The 14,375-nt window shown below is 39.5% G+C and overlaps 1 protein-coding gene across 18 annotated transcripts in view; it reads right to left on the reverse strand.

Annotated features, from left to right (window-relative positions):
* Positions 1-14,375, reverse strand: part of RYR2 (ryanodine receptor 2) — a 248,421-nt gene that overhangs the window by 64,564 nt on the left and 169,482 nt on the right. For all 18 annotated transcript variants that reach the window (XM_082214927.1, XM_082214934.1, XM_082214932.1 and 15 more), the window contains 5 exons: positions 11,188-11,237; positions 5,706-5,766; positions 4,398-4,636; positions 2,414-2,495; positions 995-1,125 (listed from right to left, as the gene is read on the reverse strand). In XM_082214927.1, the coding sequence (XP_082071053.1) occupies positions 995-1,125; positions 2,414-2,495; positions 4,398-4,636; positions 5,706-5,766; positions 11,188-11,237 (563 nt within the window). The remainder of the gene's footprint in view (positions 1-994; positions 1,126-2,413; positions 2,496-4,397; positions 4,637-5,705; positions 5,767-11,187; positions 11,238-14,375) is intronic.

Here is a 14,375-nt window from a genome sequence, read left to right on the forward strand (position 1 = left end):
TGTTCTAATAAGTGGTTTATATTTTTTGTTAAATATGCAAATAATATTATTTACCTTAATGCAATCTAAAAGTAAATAATCAAAATGAATTGAAAGCATATATTTGAAACCTTTGTTCAAGCAACCCTCCAAGCCATGAGAACAAACCATATTTTTTAGTGTTCCTCCCTCTTCCTATTCCTTCACTCACACATATGGCTTCATTAAATAATGTCTTACTTCATCAAAACATCAAATCATCAAACCATTACAATTACAAAATTGTAATTTGGGATCAAACTGTAACTTGCAATTCATATTTGGAAGCCTCACTCATCAGTTCAGATAATAGCTAAGTTGTCTTTAGATCAATCAAATCTCCTTATGAGTGAGAGAGGAAGATAAGAGGGAGGGGGAGGATTGTGATGGAGCCTAGATTTCAAGAACCTCTGGTGCATATTTATAATGAGCTTTCACAACTATGAATTTATCACCCATGAGATCTAAAGCAGGAAATAATGATGGTTTGTTTAAAACAAGGTTAACCTCAAATCATGGTTTATTAAACTGGTTTATTTTTTAAAAAAACCAGTTTGTTGAAATAACAATTTAGAGTTCATATATCAACTACTGTTAATCAAAAACTAAAGTAAAAGCTTCTACTCTTCTCCTTATGCCAAAGAAGTGAGGTGTCAAGTGAGCCCAAGGCCTGCTGCAGTTCATTCTCATCACAATAAACCATGGTTTATCATGACATTTGAACTACCAATGTATCAACCATATTAACAGGAAGTCACCTTGATTTCAATTGAAAACTCTGAGCTTTCCTCTCAATTCCATATTGTCCACTGAAGACAATATGCCTTTAGAAGTTTAGGCACTCGCCAAGGAACTAAGCAAATATGAAAAAGCAACAGGCATTAACACGTAAGAAGGTCACAAAATGAAAGGCATCTACATAAGCAGTGGTGTCTGGATAATTTATGAAATTTACATTGGAAGCCATTTTTTGTACCTGTTCTATCTCTTGTAGTCTTGGTGTTGTAAATAGAATGTGTGTTGTGATGGTTCAGATGCGTTTCTAAGAATGCCACAGGAAAGGCACCAGCAAAAGCAGCTAGGCATTCGCCTAAAGCTGAGCGCTGCCTGCAGAATCAAAAATTCAAGTTAGAGAAGCAGCAGAAATAAATAAACCACCCATTGAAAGCTCAGGAGAATATAATTATCTTCACCTGGAACCAGAAAGCCAGTAGACACCAACTAATGTTCTCAATAGGGATACAACCAGTGAAAGAGCCCTATATGCAATAATTGCCATCCGCTTTATTTCTGAAGGCAACAGACTTCAGAGCAGGGAGTTTGATGCACAACTTAAAACACGTTCACTTGATACGGCCTTTATTTATTGGGTTACACAAAAAGGGGATTAATAAACTGAAGAAAGTAGCCATTTGTTGGGTCTGTAATCCCATTACCTATGCCAGCTGAGGATGACTCTCATCAACAGCTGAAACCTCGGAAGGCAGAAAATAACTATTACCAACGAACTAAACTTGGTCCACCAGCTCTAATTATTCCTAGGAAATTGTGCACTTGCTATTATGACACATGTCATAGTAACCTCCAGTCTAGGCTAGACTACTGTAATGTGGTATGCATGGGGCAGCATTTGAAAACTGTTTGGAAAATTAAATTAGTTCCAAAAGTACCATTGGTACCCACTTGAAGGGTAGTTTTACATTGCTTTGCATAAGCTGAATGAATGGTTAAAAGAAAGAGACAGGTCTTTTCAACAGCAGCACCCTAATTGTGGAACCCAGGAGCAGTGCTTTGGTGCATCCTGACATCTGTGCTGCTGCTGCTGCTGCTGCTGCTGCCGCCGCCGCTTAGCTGGATGGGCTAGAGCAGCAAGGTCAGAGTCATCCAGATGCACTGGCAAGACCACTGCTGCCACCAGTTTCTTCCCCAACCTCATCCCCCACCCCATCCAGGCAGACAGTGATGCCATCCATGTCAGGAAGTTGGCTCCATGGCTCACCAGATGCACTATTCCTGTAGAACCCCTTCCTAAACAGATCCAGCCAGACAGCCTGACATTTTACCTTTAGAAAGTGAATTAAGAATTGTTTTGTTCCAGTAGGTCTTTGGAGACGAGCACTTTTTGATTACATGAACTGGTATAAGTGTTTATGTCTTCAATCTACTAGCCATATTGACCCCCTTTCCCCCCCTTTCAGCTCTTGATTTTATATTGCTGTTGTTGCTGTTTGACATAAATACTGTTAACTCCACTAACGGCTCTATAGAGCTATGTTTGGCGGGATGGGAAGTTTAAAATGAGTACACAGTTTCATTCACTGAAGTGACTGATAAAATTTCCACCCTAAAAGTTCACAAGACATTTTTGGTAGCATTTTTGGTGTTTCCCTCTTACCGCTCCACATAGATACTCTTGCTTGTCCCCAGAGCATACAAGCTGGCCAATATTCTGTAACAAGAGACTTGAACATCTTCCACTAAAGAAAATGGAAATAAAAGAAAGCATTTTAGAGGCAAGTCACTTCACCGATATGCAAAACACAGCTGAGAAGGCAATGTAAATCTTTCAGAAAACCATTTTAAACAATGTTAAGTATTAAAAGGTAAAGGTACCCCTGCCCGTACGGGCCAGTCGTGTCCGACTCTAGGGTTGCGTGCTCATCTCGCTCTAGAGGCCGGGAGCCGGCGCCGTCCGAAGACACTTCCGGGTCACGTGGCCAGCGTGACGAAGCTGCAGCTGGCGAGCCAGCACCAGCGCAGCACACGGAAACGCCGTTTACCTTCCCGCCAGTAAGCGGTCCCTATTTATCTACTTGCACTTAATTGTGCTTTCGAACTGCTAGGTGGGCAGGAGGTGGGACCGGACGGCGGGAGCTCACCCCACCACGGGGATTCGAACCGCCGACCATACGATCGGCAAGTCCTAGGCGCTGAGGTTTTACCCGCAGCGCCACCCGCGTCCCTTAAGTATTATGTATGGAATTATTATCATATGCAAAAACAAAAAAATGATTCCATCATGAAATAAAAGTTATATTGTCACATCAAACATACCAAGAATGAGTCTAAATTCTAGGACACAAAGGGTTGGAGCTGCGGAAAGCTGACTTTCCTGCCCCCTCCTTCCCTTTCCCTTAAGATGTCTTTCCTTAAGGGCAGGGGACCCTCCTGAACATGATGGGTTGTAGCCCAGGGAAGAAAACGGGTTCCTGAAAATTGCATGGAAAGTTGAAGTGCCACTCATGGAAGCTGCCACCACCTGTTTTGCAAGGATCACATCTTCCACCACAGTCCCCTGCACAATAGCCACCCTCATTCAGCAGGCGCTCGCAACCTGAAAGTGTCAGGGGAGGCGTAGGCAGGAAAATCCGCTTCTACCAGCCTCATTTCCCCAGATCATCTGCCACCTCCTTATTCAACCTAATTCATCATCGTAAGTGGAGTGGTGGCAGCCACAGAACCCTAAATTGGCCAGCTGTTCTGGGAATCTAAATCCTGGGAGCAGGGATCCCAGGGCTGGTAGAAGGAGGAGCCAGTAGAGCAGTACAGCTGCTGCAGTCTTAGAGTTGCCATACCTCCAGATTTCCCTGGACATAGGAATACAGTCATACCTTGGGTTGAATGTGCTTCAGGTTGAGTGCTTTCGGGTTGCGCTCCATGGCAACCCAGAAGTAACGGAGTGCGTTACTTCCAGGTTTCGCTGTTTGCGCATGCGCAGACACTCAAAATGACGTCACGCGCATGTGCGGAAGCGGCAAAATGTGACCCACGCACGCCATCGCGTCTTATGTTCCATTCAGGATGCGAACGGGGCTCCAGAACGGACCCAGTTCGCATCCCGAGGTACCACTGTACCACAATTGGCAGCAGTGTCTGTGCAGAAATTGGGCAAATGTCCAAGTAAAAAATGGCATATTTTATTCTTTCCTTGATTGTGTCCAAAAAGCTCAACAACTTTGGGCAAACTACTTTGCTCAAAAACGTTTCTGTCCAGATTTTCACTGCTTGAAATGTGTCAACCCTATGCAGTCTGTGGCTTGCCTGAGCCACTCCATCCACTGCCTATTGTCCCACTGAAATTCACAGTGCCATCTGTCCGTAGTCAAACAAATGGCAGTGTGATGACATTTCCATTTTTCTTATATGTGTAGATAATCACTAATCAGAACTGTGGCAAAGGCAGAGATAGAATATTTAAGTCAATAACATTAATCCTGGGGTCTTTATGCTAAAATTATTGAGACCAACTGCAACTAAATCAAGGCACTGCCTACAGTAAATGCCTGGAATATTAGTAGCCAGGCTTTATTAATGTCAAACACAAAATATTCAAGACTTGGTGATATAGAAGTACCTCATATTTCTATTTAAATACCTACGTATTAAATCTTCTCCAAATTGATGCTGTCCAATGTGTTCAAATAATGAAGATAGCACTGGCAGAAGAGCCATAGTGGTATAGTTAATTATTTGTGTCACTCCTTTTGGCTGAGTCCTAGTGTGCGTAAACTGCCCTTGCTTAAGATTCTCCATTGTCTTCTCCAGGTCCTCTGCAGCATTATCCAAAAATGTCCTCAAAGCCATCTTAACAGACTCCAGTCCTGTCTTCATCACTGTCCTACATATTTATATGCACATAAAACAATATTAAATTATGTAATGTACAAAAGGAATAAAATTCCTTAGTCCCCAAAATATATAAAATAGAAGGGTGGAGACCTGTGAAAAAGCTCTTTAGCAATCCATGTAAGTGATGAGAAAAATGCACAAGAGGGCAGCAGCAGATCATGCAACTATTGCATTAATCATATCTATGGTAGATAAAATACTGTATATATCATATGGCTGTTTGAGCTGATTTTACATCGACAATATTTACACTGCATTATTGGAACCAAAAAGGCAGGTTTATAGCTTCTAATAATAGCATAACCCAGCTATTTTGATCAAAACTGACATTTTTGAGAATAAAATGAGGTCAAACCAGTACTAAAACTTAGTGTCAAGAGGATGAAAAATGTTTCAGCATCTTTCATTTATCTATTTATCTATAATGACCCATCAATGTCCACAGGGCTTTATAGAATACAAGCAAAAATGCCCCAGTTTTCGCCATTTAAACCAGGCTTCCTCAAACCCGGCCCTCCAGATGTTTTGAGACTACAATTCCCATCATTCCTGACCACTAGTCCTCCTAGCTAGGGATCATGGGAGTTGTAGGCCAGAAACATCTGGAGGGCCGAGTTTGAGGAAGCCTGAAACAAAGGATTAGCTGTTTTCATTAGAGAATAGGCATGGGCATGGGCATGGATACATTTCCCCTGATTGAAGTAATTACTAATACTTTAGATTAGCAACAATTCTCCATTTTGTTTTTGTTTTTTACTGTTTTAAATAATCTTATGTGTAAATCCCGGTTTGTTTGGAAGACAATTCATAAATCATTGCTAACTGTCACTTCCACCATCCCCAACCAACTTAACATTTTATATAATTTATTTGTTTTAGTATTAAAATGGTGAACCACTTCGGACACTTGGGCAGAAAGGCAGTATAATAAACAAACAAACAAATAAATAAATAAATAAGCAATAAACTATTGAGCTTTGTGTTCCAAATCAACTTTAGTGACTTATTTACTTTGGAATCGAAACAATACTTCAATGAACTTATGCTTAGCATTTTACCTTGCATCCAAGGTCTGTCCCAAGATATGCAGACAATTGACTATTGAAGTTGCATCATTTCCTGAGAGGTGAGATAAGAGAGTAATTATAGTATTCCTTTCTTCTAACTATTCTTATGGTGAATTAACAAGTGGGGAAATGCACATCAGAGATAAAAATTGTTGACAGAATGTTAACTAAAATATTGTTTCAACCCTTTTAGCAAATGCCAAAAGCAGAAACAATTATTAAAAGTACCATAAAGCTGGTTGAAGCAGACAAAACATATTTCATGAATGTGGTGAGCAACACAAAACAGTATTTATGTGATTTTATAAGTGCAGTTAGATCTATGTATCTCTTAAAGATAGGGGCAGGCTTGTAATTCAAACTAAAGCAGAAACCTCAGTCTCCTTTCCTCACTCTCTGTACGACTGCATTGAATTTAGAAGCCTGTACAGTGGTGCCTCGCAAGACGAAATAAATTCATTCCGTGAGTTTTTTCGTCTAGCGAATTTTTCGTCTTGCGAAGCACGGTGTCGGAAAAGTTTTGGAAAAGCTTCAAAAATCACCAAAAACCTCAAAAAAGGCTACCACACCACATTCTATGAGTTGCTCCTTGAAGTCAAGTCGCAACTGTATTAACGGTGTTAAGAAAAAGGAAACAAACTTGCAATACATTTTCGTCTTGCAAAGCAAGCCCATAGGGAAATTCGTCTTGCGAAGCAGCTCAAAAACCGCAAAACCCTTTCGTCTAGCGAGTTTTTCGTCTTGCGAGGCATTCGTCTTGCGGGGCACCACTGTATATCATTATATAGATGCTACTATATACCACTACTGAAACTAAAGCTACCATATACCAAATAACTTAACTTTTGTTTCTCTTTTCTTTCTTTTCTCTGTAATGTTTAAACTCTAATAAATATCTTATGGGGGAAAAATAACTTAATTAACAAGCTTTCAACTTCTAGAAATCCTTTTTCAATTATAGTTGGGATTTGAGCATGCTGATATAAAAAAACACTCTCTTGAAGGGCCATTATATAGTAGATATTTGTTCAAGTGAGAGTCAAAGGTAAACACCCAGAAATCAATTCAGTCACACATAAGCACTTTGAGGTGTTTTAAAAAGTGAGTTCTAAAAATTGTTTCACTTTTGTGGGATTATATCCCCTGTGAGTTGTAGGTGTTGTGATATAGAAAGGATTGCAGCTGGGATCCAAGGAATGAGGTTCCCCCCCCCCAACAGCAGTGCTGGTATTATATGATCAACTAAACTATAAAGAACAGATACATGCTATATGTTCCTAAAGTTATTGGAATTATTTCCTGTGTAGATTCCACATAATGGCAAAAACAGAACAAGGTTGTGATGACACCATTTATATTAACGTGTTAGCAGTATTAAGCCATATTGAGCCAATATATATGTAAAACTATTTAAAGTGTGTGGGTTAATAATGCTTTAAAATCATATTGCTGCCCTCCTTGCAAATATTTTAAGTTTGATTTAGAATTCTTTTCAGACTTCAGAAGAAAAGCAAAAAGCCCAACTGTATACATAGAATCTCATGACAAATTTAAAGAGAGCAAATGAGCTAAAACCTATGCAAAAATCATATATGTTGAAATTAAATGATAACTGCAATTTTTATTAGGAAACCTGAAATCCATAATAAAAATTAAAAGAGTGTACAAACTGTGGCTAAAGAAGACCAAATTATTAAACATTTATTAAAACAGGGATAGAGCTTAGAAATACAAAAATTATAACTGTTTCCAATTACTTTCAAACAAAAAATTATATTGGTATATATCAGTTTATTAATTTAAAGCATTTATATACCGCCTTGAATACAAGGCACCTTAGCAAAATTAAAAACAAGAAAATAACAATAAACTAAAGAAACGGTAGATAAAAGTGAAAATAATAATCTGTTTTTTAAAAATATGTAGAGTATTGAAATGTTTCTAAATGGTTCAAAATGTCTATATGATAGATATATAGCTAGCATCTAAAAGATGGCAAAGTTGGTGCCAGGCACAACTCCTTCGTGAAAAACTCCAATACTGAAAAAGCCCTCTTCCTTACAAATATAAGCCTCACCTCTGACAACGTTTGCCCAAGGTCAGGTTGATATGGCTTACAATTTTATATACAATTATAATTGCACTATTATACAAGCAGTTATTATACAGCAAATCCCATATAAGAGATGCAACAGTAGCACAAAGTTCTACTCAAGACATACTATCTAAAAAAAGAAAGTGGTTTACCTTTATGGTGCTATACTATGAATATAAAATATCCAGCAACTACATCATTTGTGGGACTTGAAACAGTATATTCCCACTTAGTAACAGGAATGTGCATATTCAGGGATAGGATACTCCATTTTAACATGCTCTGTTTTCCACTCCGCCCCCCAACTGCCATTCATCATTCTATGGATACAGAGCATGCTGGACTTTCCCTGGGCTTGTTTTTTGTTTGTCTTAGATTTGCTTTACTTATGCAAACAGTGGGGTCATCCCTTCCCCCCGGCATGCTGATACCTTCCTCTTGTTCACTGGTGGCCCCATTATGGCACCACATTTGTCGTCTGTTGTTTCAACATGACAAACCTTGCCTTGATCACGCCAGGAACAAAAGGGAAAGGGGCAAGAGAGAAAGTTCTCGCTAAACTACGTCTGAACCACTGAGATATACAAAACTAAATACAACAGATACATTTTTTTTATCTGGAGCTCAATTTTCATGTTTAAAATGTGCAAAATGTCAGAGCTGCCATGAAACTACATTGTTGTAAGGCTTGAGAGGCACTTTTCAAGCTTATAATGCCTTTTAGTTTTATCTTAAAATATCTCCTTTCACAAATAGATTGCATTTTTTACCTGTTAATTTATACACTTTTGTATCCTCTGTATTCCAGGAATAGAAACTGATTGAATTAGCTAAGCAATTTGCAAGAGAATTTTTTTTAAAAAAAATCTTTCTCTTTTTCTTTTGTTCAAGTCCTAGATGCTAAGTACAGCTCAGACAAAAGCTCCAAAGCCTGGTATTAAGGTCAGAGAAACCTATGCAATGCCTGAGCTACCCTAAGTGGAACGGTACCCTAAGCTACCAAGGTTTAGATGAAGGGGACGTTTGAAATCCCCAAATCTGACCAAACTCAGGCAAGCTTCTCAACTAGATCGAGGCAATGCTTGCCCAGAATCCTTGTGTATAATCAATAACTATATAATACAAGTAGAAGCTGCAATAAAATGCTGCAGTATGTCCTCATCTACTAACAGGAGTACTCCTCTTCAGAGGACCAAAAATGACTGCCTACAGTCACATAAGCTCAAGGCCACATTATAATGGAGTAAATGAAACAGTTGCACCAGGGTCCTTGCTTGCCCCAGACTCTGACCTTTCCTGTTTTTTAAAGTAAGCTTCCAGCTCTCCTAGAAGGAAATTTAAGAAGCAAAATGTGCAGGCAGCCTTCTAAGCAACTTTTGTGAGATGAGTCATCTTGGCTATTTCTGCTCCTTCAGTGTTTTTAGTCAATGGGTGAAGTTGTGATTGATGAGTGCGATGTTTTGACACCAGACAATAGGAATTCCTGGGATCCAAACAGCTGCTGTTTTCTAAAGCACTGCTGTTTTCCCCTTCCCTTTAGTGTACTTCTCTTTCCTGTTTATGTCTCAATTTTAGTTCCCTACTCCCCATTTTCCCTTCTTTTCTTCCAAGCAGCCAGGATGCATCTTCCCTGTAGTGGGTTCAGATGAGATCAGGTACCCCGCAAGGAGTTATTCTCTGCATATACTATTGTTAAAGCGCTGCCCCGTGTCAGATCCAAAATGCGAAAATTTTCCAAAGAGGAATAAACCCTCGCTTTGTAGGAGCTGAAATCCAGGTACTCATTAAGAATAAAAGAATAAGTGCAACTACTCAGAAGTAGGTCTTAATGGGCTTACAGGACTGCAGTCTTGGCTTTCTCATCTGTGTTAAGACCCAATCTGTGAACTTGACACTTTCCCCCAGTCTGTCATTGTTTAATACAGTTGTGTAGTTAAAGGAGCTTGTGTAGTTTGGCAGGAAAGGAACAGGATCATCAGCTCATTCCCAAAGCCTGTATGAGAAGCAAACTCTTTTGCTTCTGACTTTACAAATTTTTAATTATTAAACAATAAATGTATAGGGTTTAAACTGTTAGTAATGCAAAGCTCAGTTGGCCTCTGCAACAACTCAGCACACTGTTAGCACCAGGACAGGCACCAAAGAAAACCCCTTAGGGTCTGGATGTTGGAAGGCAATTTAAGTGATCACTGTATATCATTGAGTTGCACACTAAGAATGTCAGAAATAACATAAAGGAGCTAGACACTGAACCATATTGCCATCTCAAACAAACTCGTTAAATAACATTATAGGCTGCATAGGGTATAGAGCATTGCTAAATTTCAAGCACTAGCATTATATTCAGTTTATTGATATTACGCAAAAAAAGATGGGTTTCAGGTGAATTCTTCTATGTTAGCTGTCATCTTAGCTAAATAATACTTGTATGGCTTATCCGGGACAATGAGAATCTGAAAAGTGACAATGAATACATTCACAGAACGTATCAGTAAACCATTTCAAATGTATGTTTCTGAAATGATCTAGGTTGTAATTAACCTTCACCTGCTCCTGGATCTTCACACCCTTCCAGTTGGGGAGATGCAAAAAGAGAGGCTTTCCAAGAGTAAATTATTGCACTAGGGCTCTGGAACAATAATTCATTCTGCATATGCAACACCTGTTGTATTGTGAAAATGGACCAGCCAACTCACTCTGCCAATTTAGATGAGCTTTTTCCTAACCCTTAAATAAGGAATGCCATGCAAGTTTTCCATGTACTGAAAGGAAAGCAATGACTTGTTTTTCCAGCACACAGCATATTTCCCTAATGAGCTGCACAAATGGAATGTCTCTACTGGATGTGGGAAATGAAGTTACTAGACTGGGGTGAATTTCCATGGTCCATATATGCATGGATGTGGTACTTCGCACTGTCAGTAACATGGAAAATAAGGCACTGAATAAATTCATACTAAGTCTCAATAAATTGATGTCTTATTGCTTTACCAAGATAATTGTTTTAATTGTTTATCTTTTAAGTCAAACAGTCAACACAAAGTTTCTTACAGAACTTTTTGGTTACCACATAAATATTATTGGCTACCCTAAAGGATTTTTAGTGGGCCACAAAGTTCATGCTCTTGGTCAGGAGTAGCCAGTGTGGTGCTCTTTAGATGTTGTTGGACTATACCTCCCATCATCCCTGACCTTTGGCCGTGCTTTCTGGAGATGATGGGAATTGTAGTTCAAAAACTGGAGAGCACCATGTTGTCTATCCTTGCTCGTGGACATGCAGTCATGCAGCATACATCAAAGCAGCACAGACATAGTTGTAAGTAATGGCAAAGAAAATCAAGGGATGCTCACACAAGAATTTGTCAAGGGTCTCCTTACCAAACAGTGAAATCCTATGCCTGACAAGAACTCCAAGTTTGCAGAATAGGCTGAAGACAAGGGGTAAATAAAAGAGAAAGGAGGGGAAAAGGAAATAAAGGAAGGAAGGAAGAAAGGAAGGAAGGAAGAAAAATAACAGCTGATATATGAGCAGGAAAAAGCAGCATGATGTTTTGCAGAAAGAATTCAGTCACTGAGCAGAATGTAGGACTGAGAGTACTATAAAAGTTTCCAAGAGCAGCTCTTGACAAACATGGTTAAGTAAGCACATATCGTAATTAAACAGAGAATAACTGACAATGACTATTTATACACCACCACCAACAAAAAGTCACTGAAATTTTAGGAAGCAAAATGCAGTCAGTAGGCTAGTTTAATATCATCGTTGCAATTTTAGAAGTGATAAAAGATTCTGACTGAGACAAATATAAATGTTTGGTGGTAAAATATATTAAATTTATAAATGAGTAATCATGTTAAAACTTCCCTTTATTTTTAATGAACTATTTTCTTGTTTAACACACAACCAACATCAGTTGCTGTCCATCCCAAAGTTATTAAGATGTGCTTGAACCTATTAATTTAAATGAATAACTCACTCAGTTGGATAATCACTAACAACAACAAAAATCCAAAGTAGATATGAACAATGAATTTACTTAATGGCTTCAATCCAAAGGTTCTATTTCACTGATGGAAAGTTCTTCCATTCACCTAACACAAGCTCTGCTCACAGAAGGGCTCTTTCTGTGAAAGGAAGCATCTTCAATGAGCAGAACCATAAAACAACCCCCCCTCTCCTCCCCTACACATGGTTCTGGCCTAACATCCCCCATCTTTTTTTAAGGGTCACATGGAGGAGAGGGTGGAAAGCCCTGTTGCACAAATGACAGCCTTTGTGTAGGGCTTTCACTCGTGGATTCATGAGGTGAATCCCACTCAATATGTTTTGAGTCACTGTGGTGCTCATGAAAGCTCTCACGGCTTAGGGAGACAGAGAATACAAAAGGTATAAGGAAATGGGCAAATCTTGACATTAAATGATGTTACTTTTCATGACCAAATTCAGGGTTTTTTTTATAATAATAACGAGGGCTATTACGGAGTAATGTAACATACTCAGAACATGCACAAAATAAATCAGATTTTTAAAATTGCCGGTTTTTCCAGATCCCCTCCACCAAGAATTATTAATTTCTAAAAATAGTAGTCACTACCAATGGTCTGCCCTGCCACACATTCCTCAGGCCCATATAATAAAAAACCCCAAACCTATTCATCTCAGCCGTGCTGCCTGCACAGCCCCCTGTCTCTGAGGGCTCTTAGCAACATCTCCCAGAATTAATATCCTCGCTCTTCAGATGGCTCTCAAAAGAAAAGTATACTTCCTGGCCTCCGACACATAACACCAGTTATTACTGGTCACCGCTTAAACTGCCTGCATTCTAAGCTGTGATACAAAATGAAAATACTGTATAACCTACTGTACAGGCAATGTTAATGTCAATCAAAAGACTTTCTAAAGAAGGTAAGTCTTTGTTAACTACTTCTTCAACAATCCAGCACAATTTTTGAAATATACATAGAAAGCTGCCTTATACAGAGTCAGATCCTTGATCCAGCTTGCTTACTATGGGTCTACATTTCACTGGCTCTCCAGGGTTTCCGATGGGGTCACTCTCGGCTTTATATGGAGATGCTGGAGGTTGAACCAATGAGCTACAGTCATTCTCAGCAACACATCTCCGGTTGCTCATTCAGCATTGCACAACGAATGGGGCTTAGAGATTTCGTGAAGTATTTTTAACTATGTTATAAAACACATTTCAAGAACCTCACGACTAACACCGAGAAAGAATCAATATGCGTAACTTGCAACTTGCACCCATTTAACTTGTGTGCATTCAGCTTTACATGCATAGATAAAGGTAAAGGGACCCCTGACTGTTAGGTCCAGTCTTGACTGCCTCTGGGGTTGCGGTGCTCATCTCGATTTATTGGCCAAGGGAGCCAGCGTACAGCTTCCAGGTCACGTGGCCAGCATGACTAAGCCGCTTCTGGCGGACCAGAGCAGCACACGGCAACGCCGTTTACCTTCCCGCCAGAGTGGTACCTATTTATCCACTTGTACTTTGATGTGCTTTTGAACTGCTAGGTTGGCAGGAGCAGGGACCGAGCAACGGGAGCTCACCCCGTTGCGGGGATTCGAACCGCCAACCTTCTGTTCGGCAAGCCCTAGGCTCTGTGGTTTAACCCGCAGCGCCACCCACGTCCCTTTATGCTATTTATGTGCATAGCAATAAACAAACAAATAAATAATAGAAAGGGAGCAGGCATCGGGGGGGGGAACTTTGGCAATGCTACCTTCCATTGAACTCAATTTTGGCATTACATGTTATCCTTGGAATGTAAGATGAGTTGAGAATCACCTGTATAGAGGTTGTGTTTGCATGTCTAAGGCAATGCATGTTATTTGGGATAATCAGAGGCTTATGAATTCCTTATATAAAAAAAAGACTTCTCCTTACTTTCGCTCACTGCAATTCACTGTAGCACCTCGCTCCCTACACATATCTGCTCTGGAGGGTTCCCCAACCTTCAGAGCAGACTTGGGTGTGGGATGGAGTGTGAGTGACTGCAACAGGTAGGAAAGGAGGAGCCCTTCCTGTTGTATGAGTGGAAGTCTATTGCACTGGTTGGCAGCCACCAGTAGGCATTTCAACAGGATAGGTTAAAAATTTGTAGCATTTTCCCCCAACAAAGTATGCAGGCAACTGCTATATAACCAAGTAAGTAAAAAAAAATGTTGAATATATTGGTGAGATCAACTGTTTTGTATACATGACAGTAGTTAATACTAGAATACGGAAGATGCCTCAATATTTTAAAGGGGATTTGTATTCCAGACATTTAAAAAACCCATTAGCAGATATATTGGAAAAACAAGATTAAAAAGGGGGGCTTTGTTTTGTAGTTCAATTTATGCATCCTTCAGTAAAAAAATCCGCCAATTAAACATCCTAATGACTGTTTTAGTTCTTTTAACAAAAGAAGAAAAAAAATCACCAGCCCACCCCCAACCCCCAACATGAACCATCTAATTGAGTAGTTACAATGTGAGAAGTAGAAAGAGCTTAAGAAACCGTAGTGGAGATGAGAAAAGGACAAGGAAATTATTAAGCTTAAAG

Source organism: Podarcis vaucheri (assembly GCF_965113315.1).
Source record: "Podarcis vaucheri genome assembly, chromosome: 3".
NCBI classification, from domain to species: Eukaryota; Metazoa; Chordata; class Lepidosauria; order Squamata; family Lacertidae; genus Podarcis; species Podarcis vaucheri.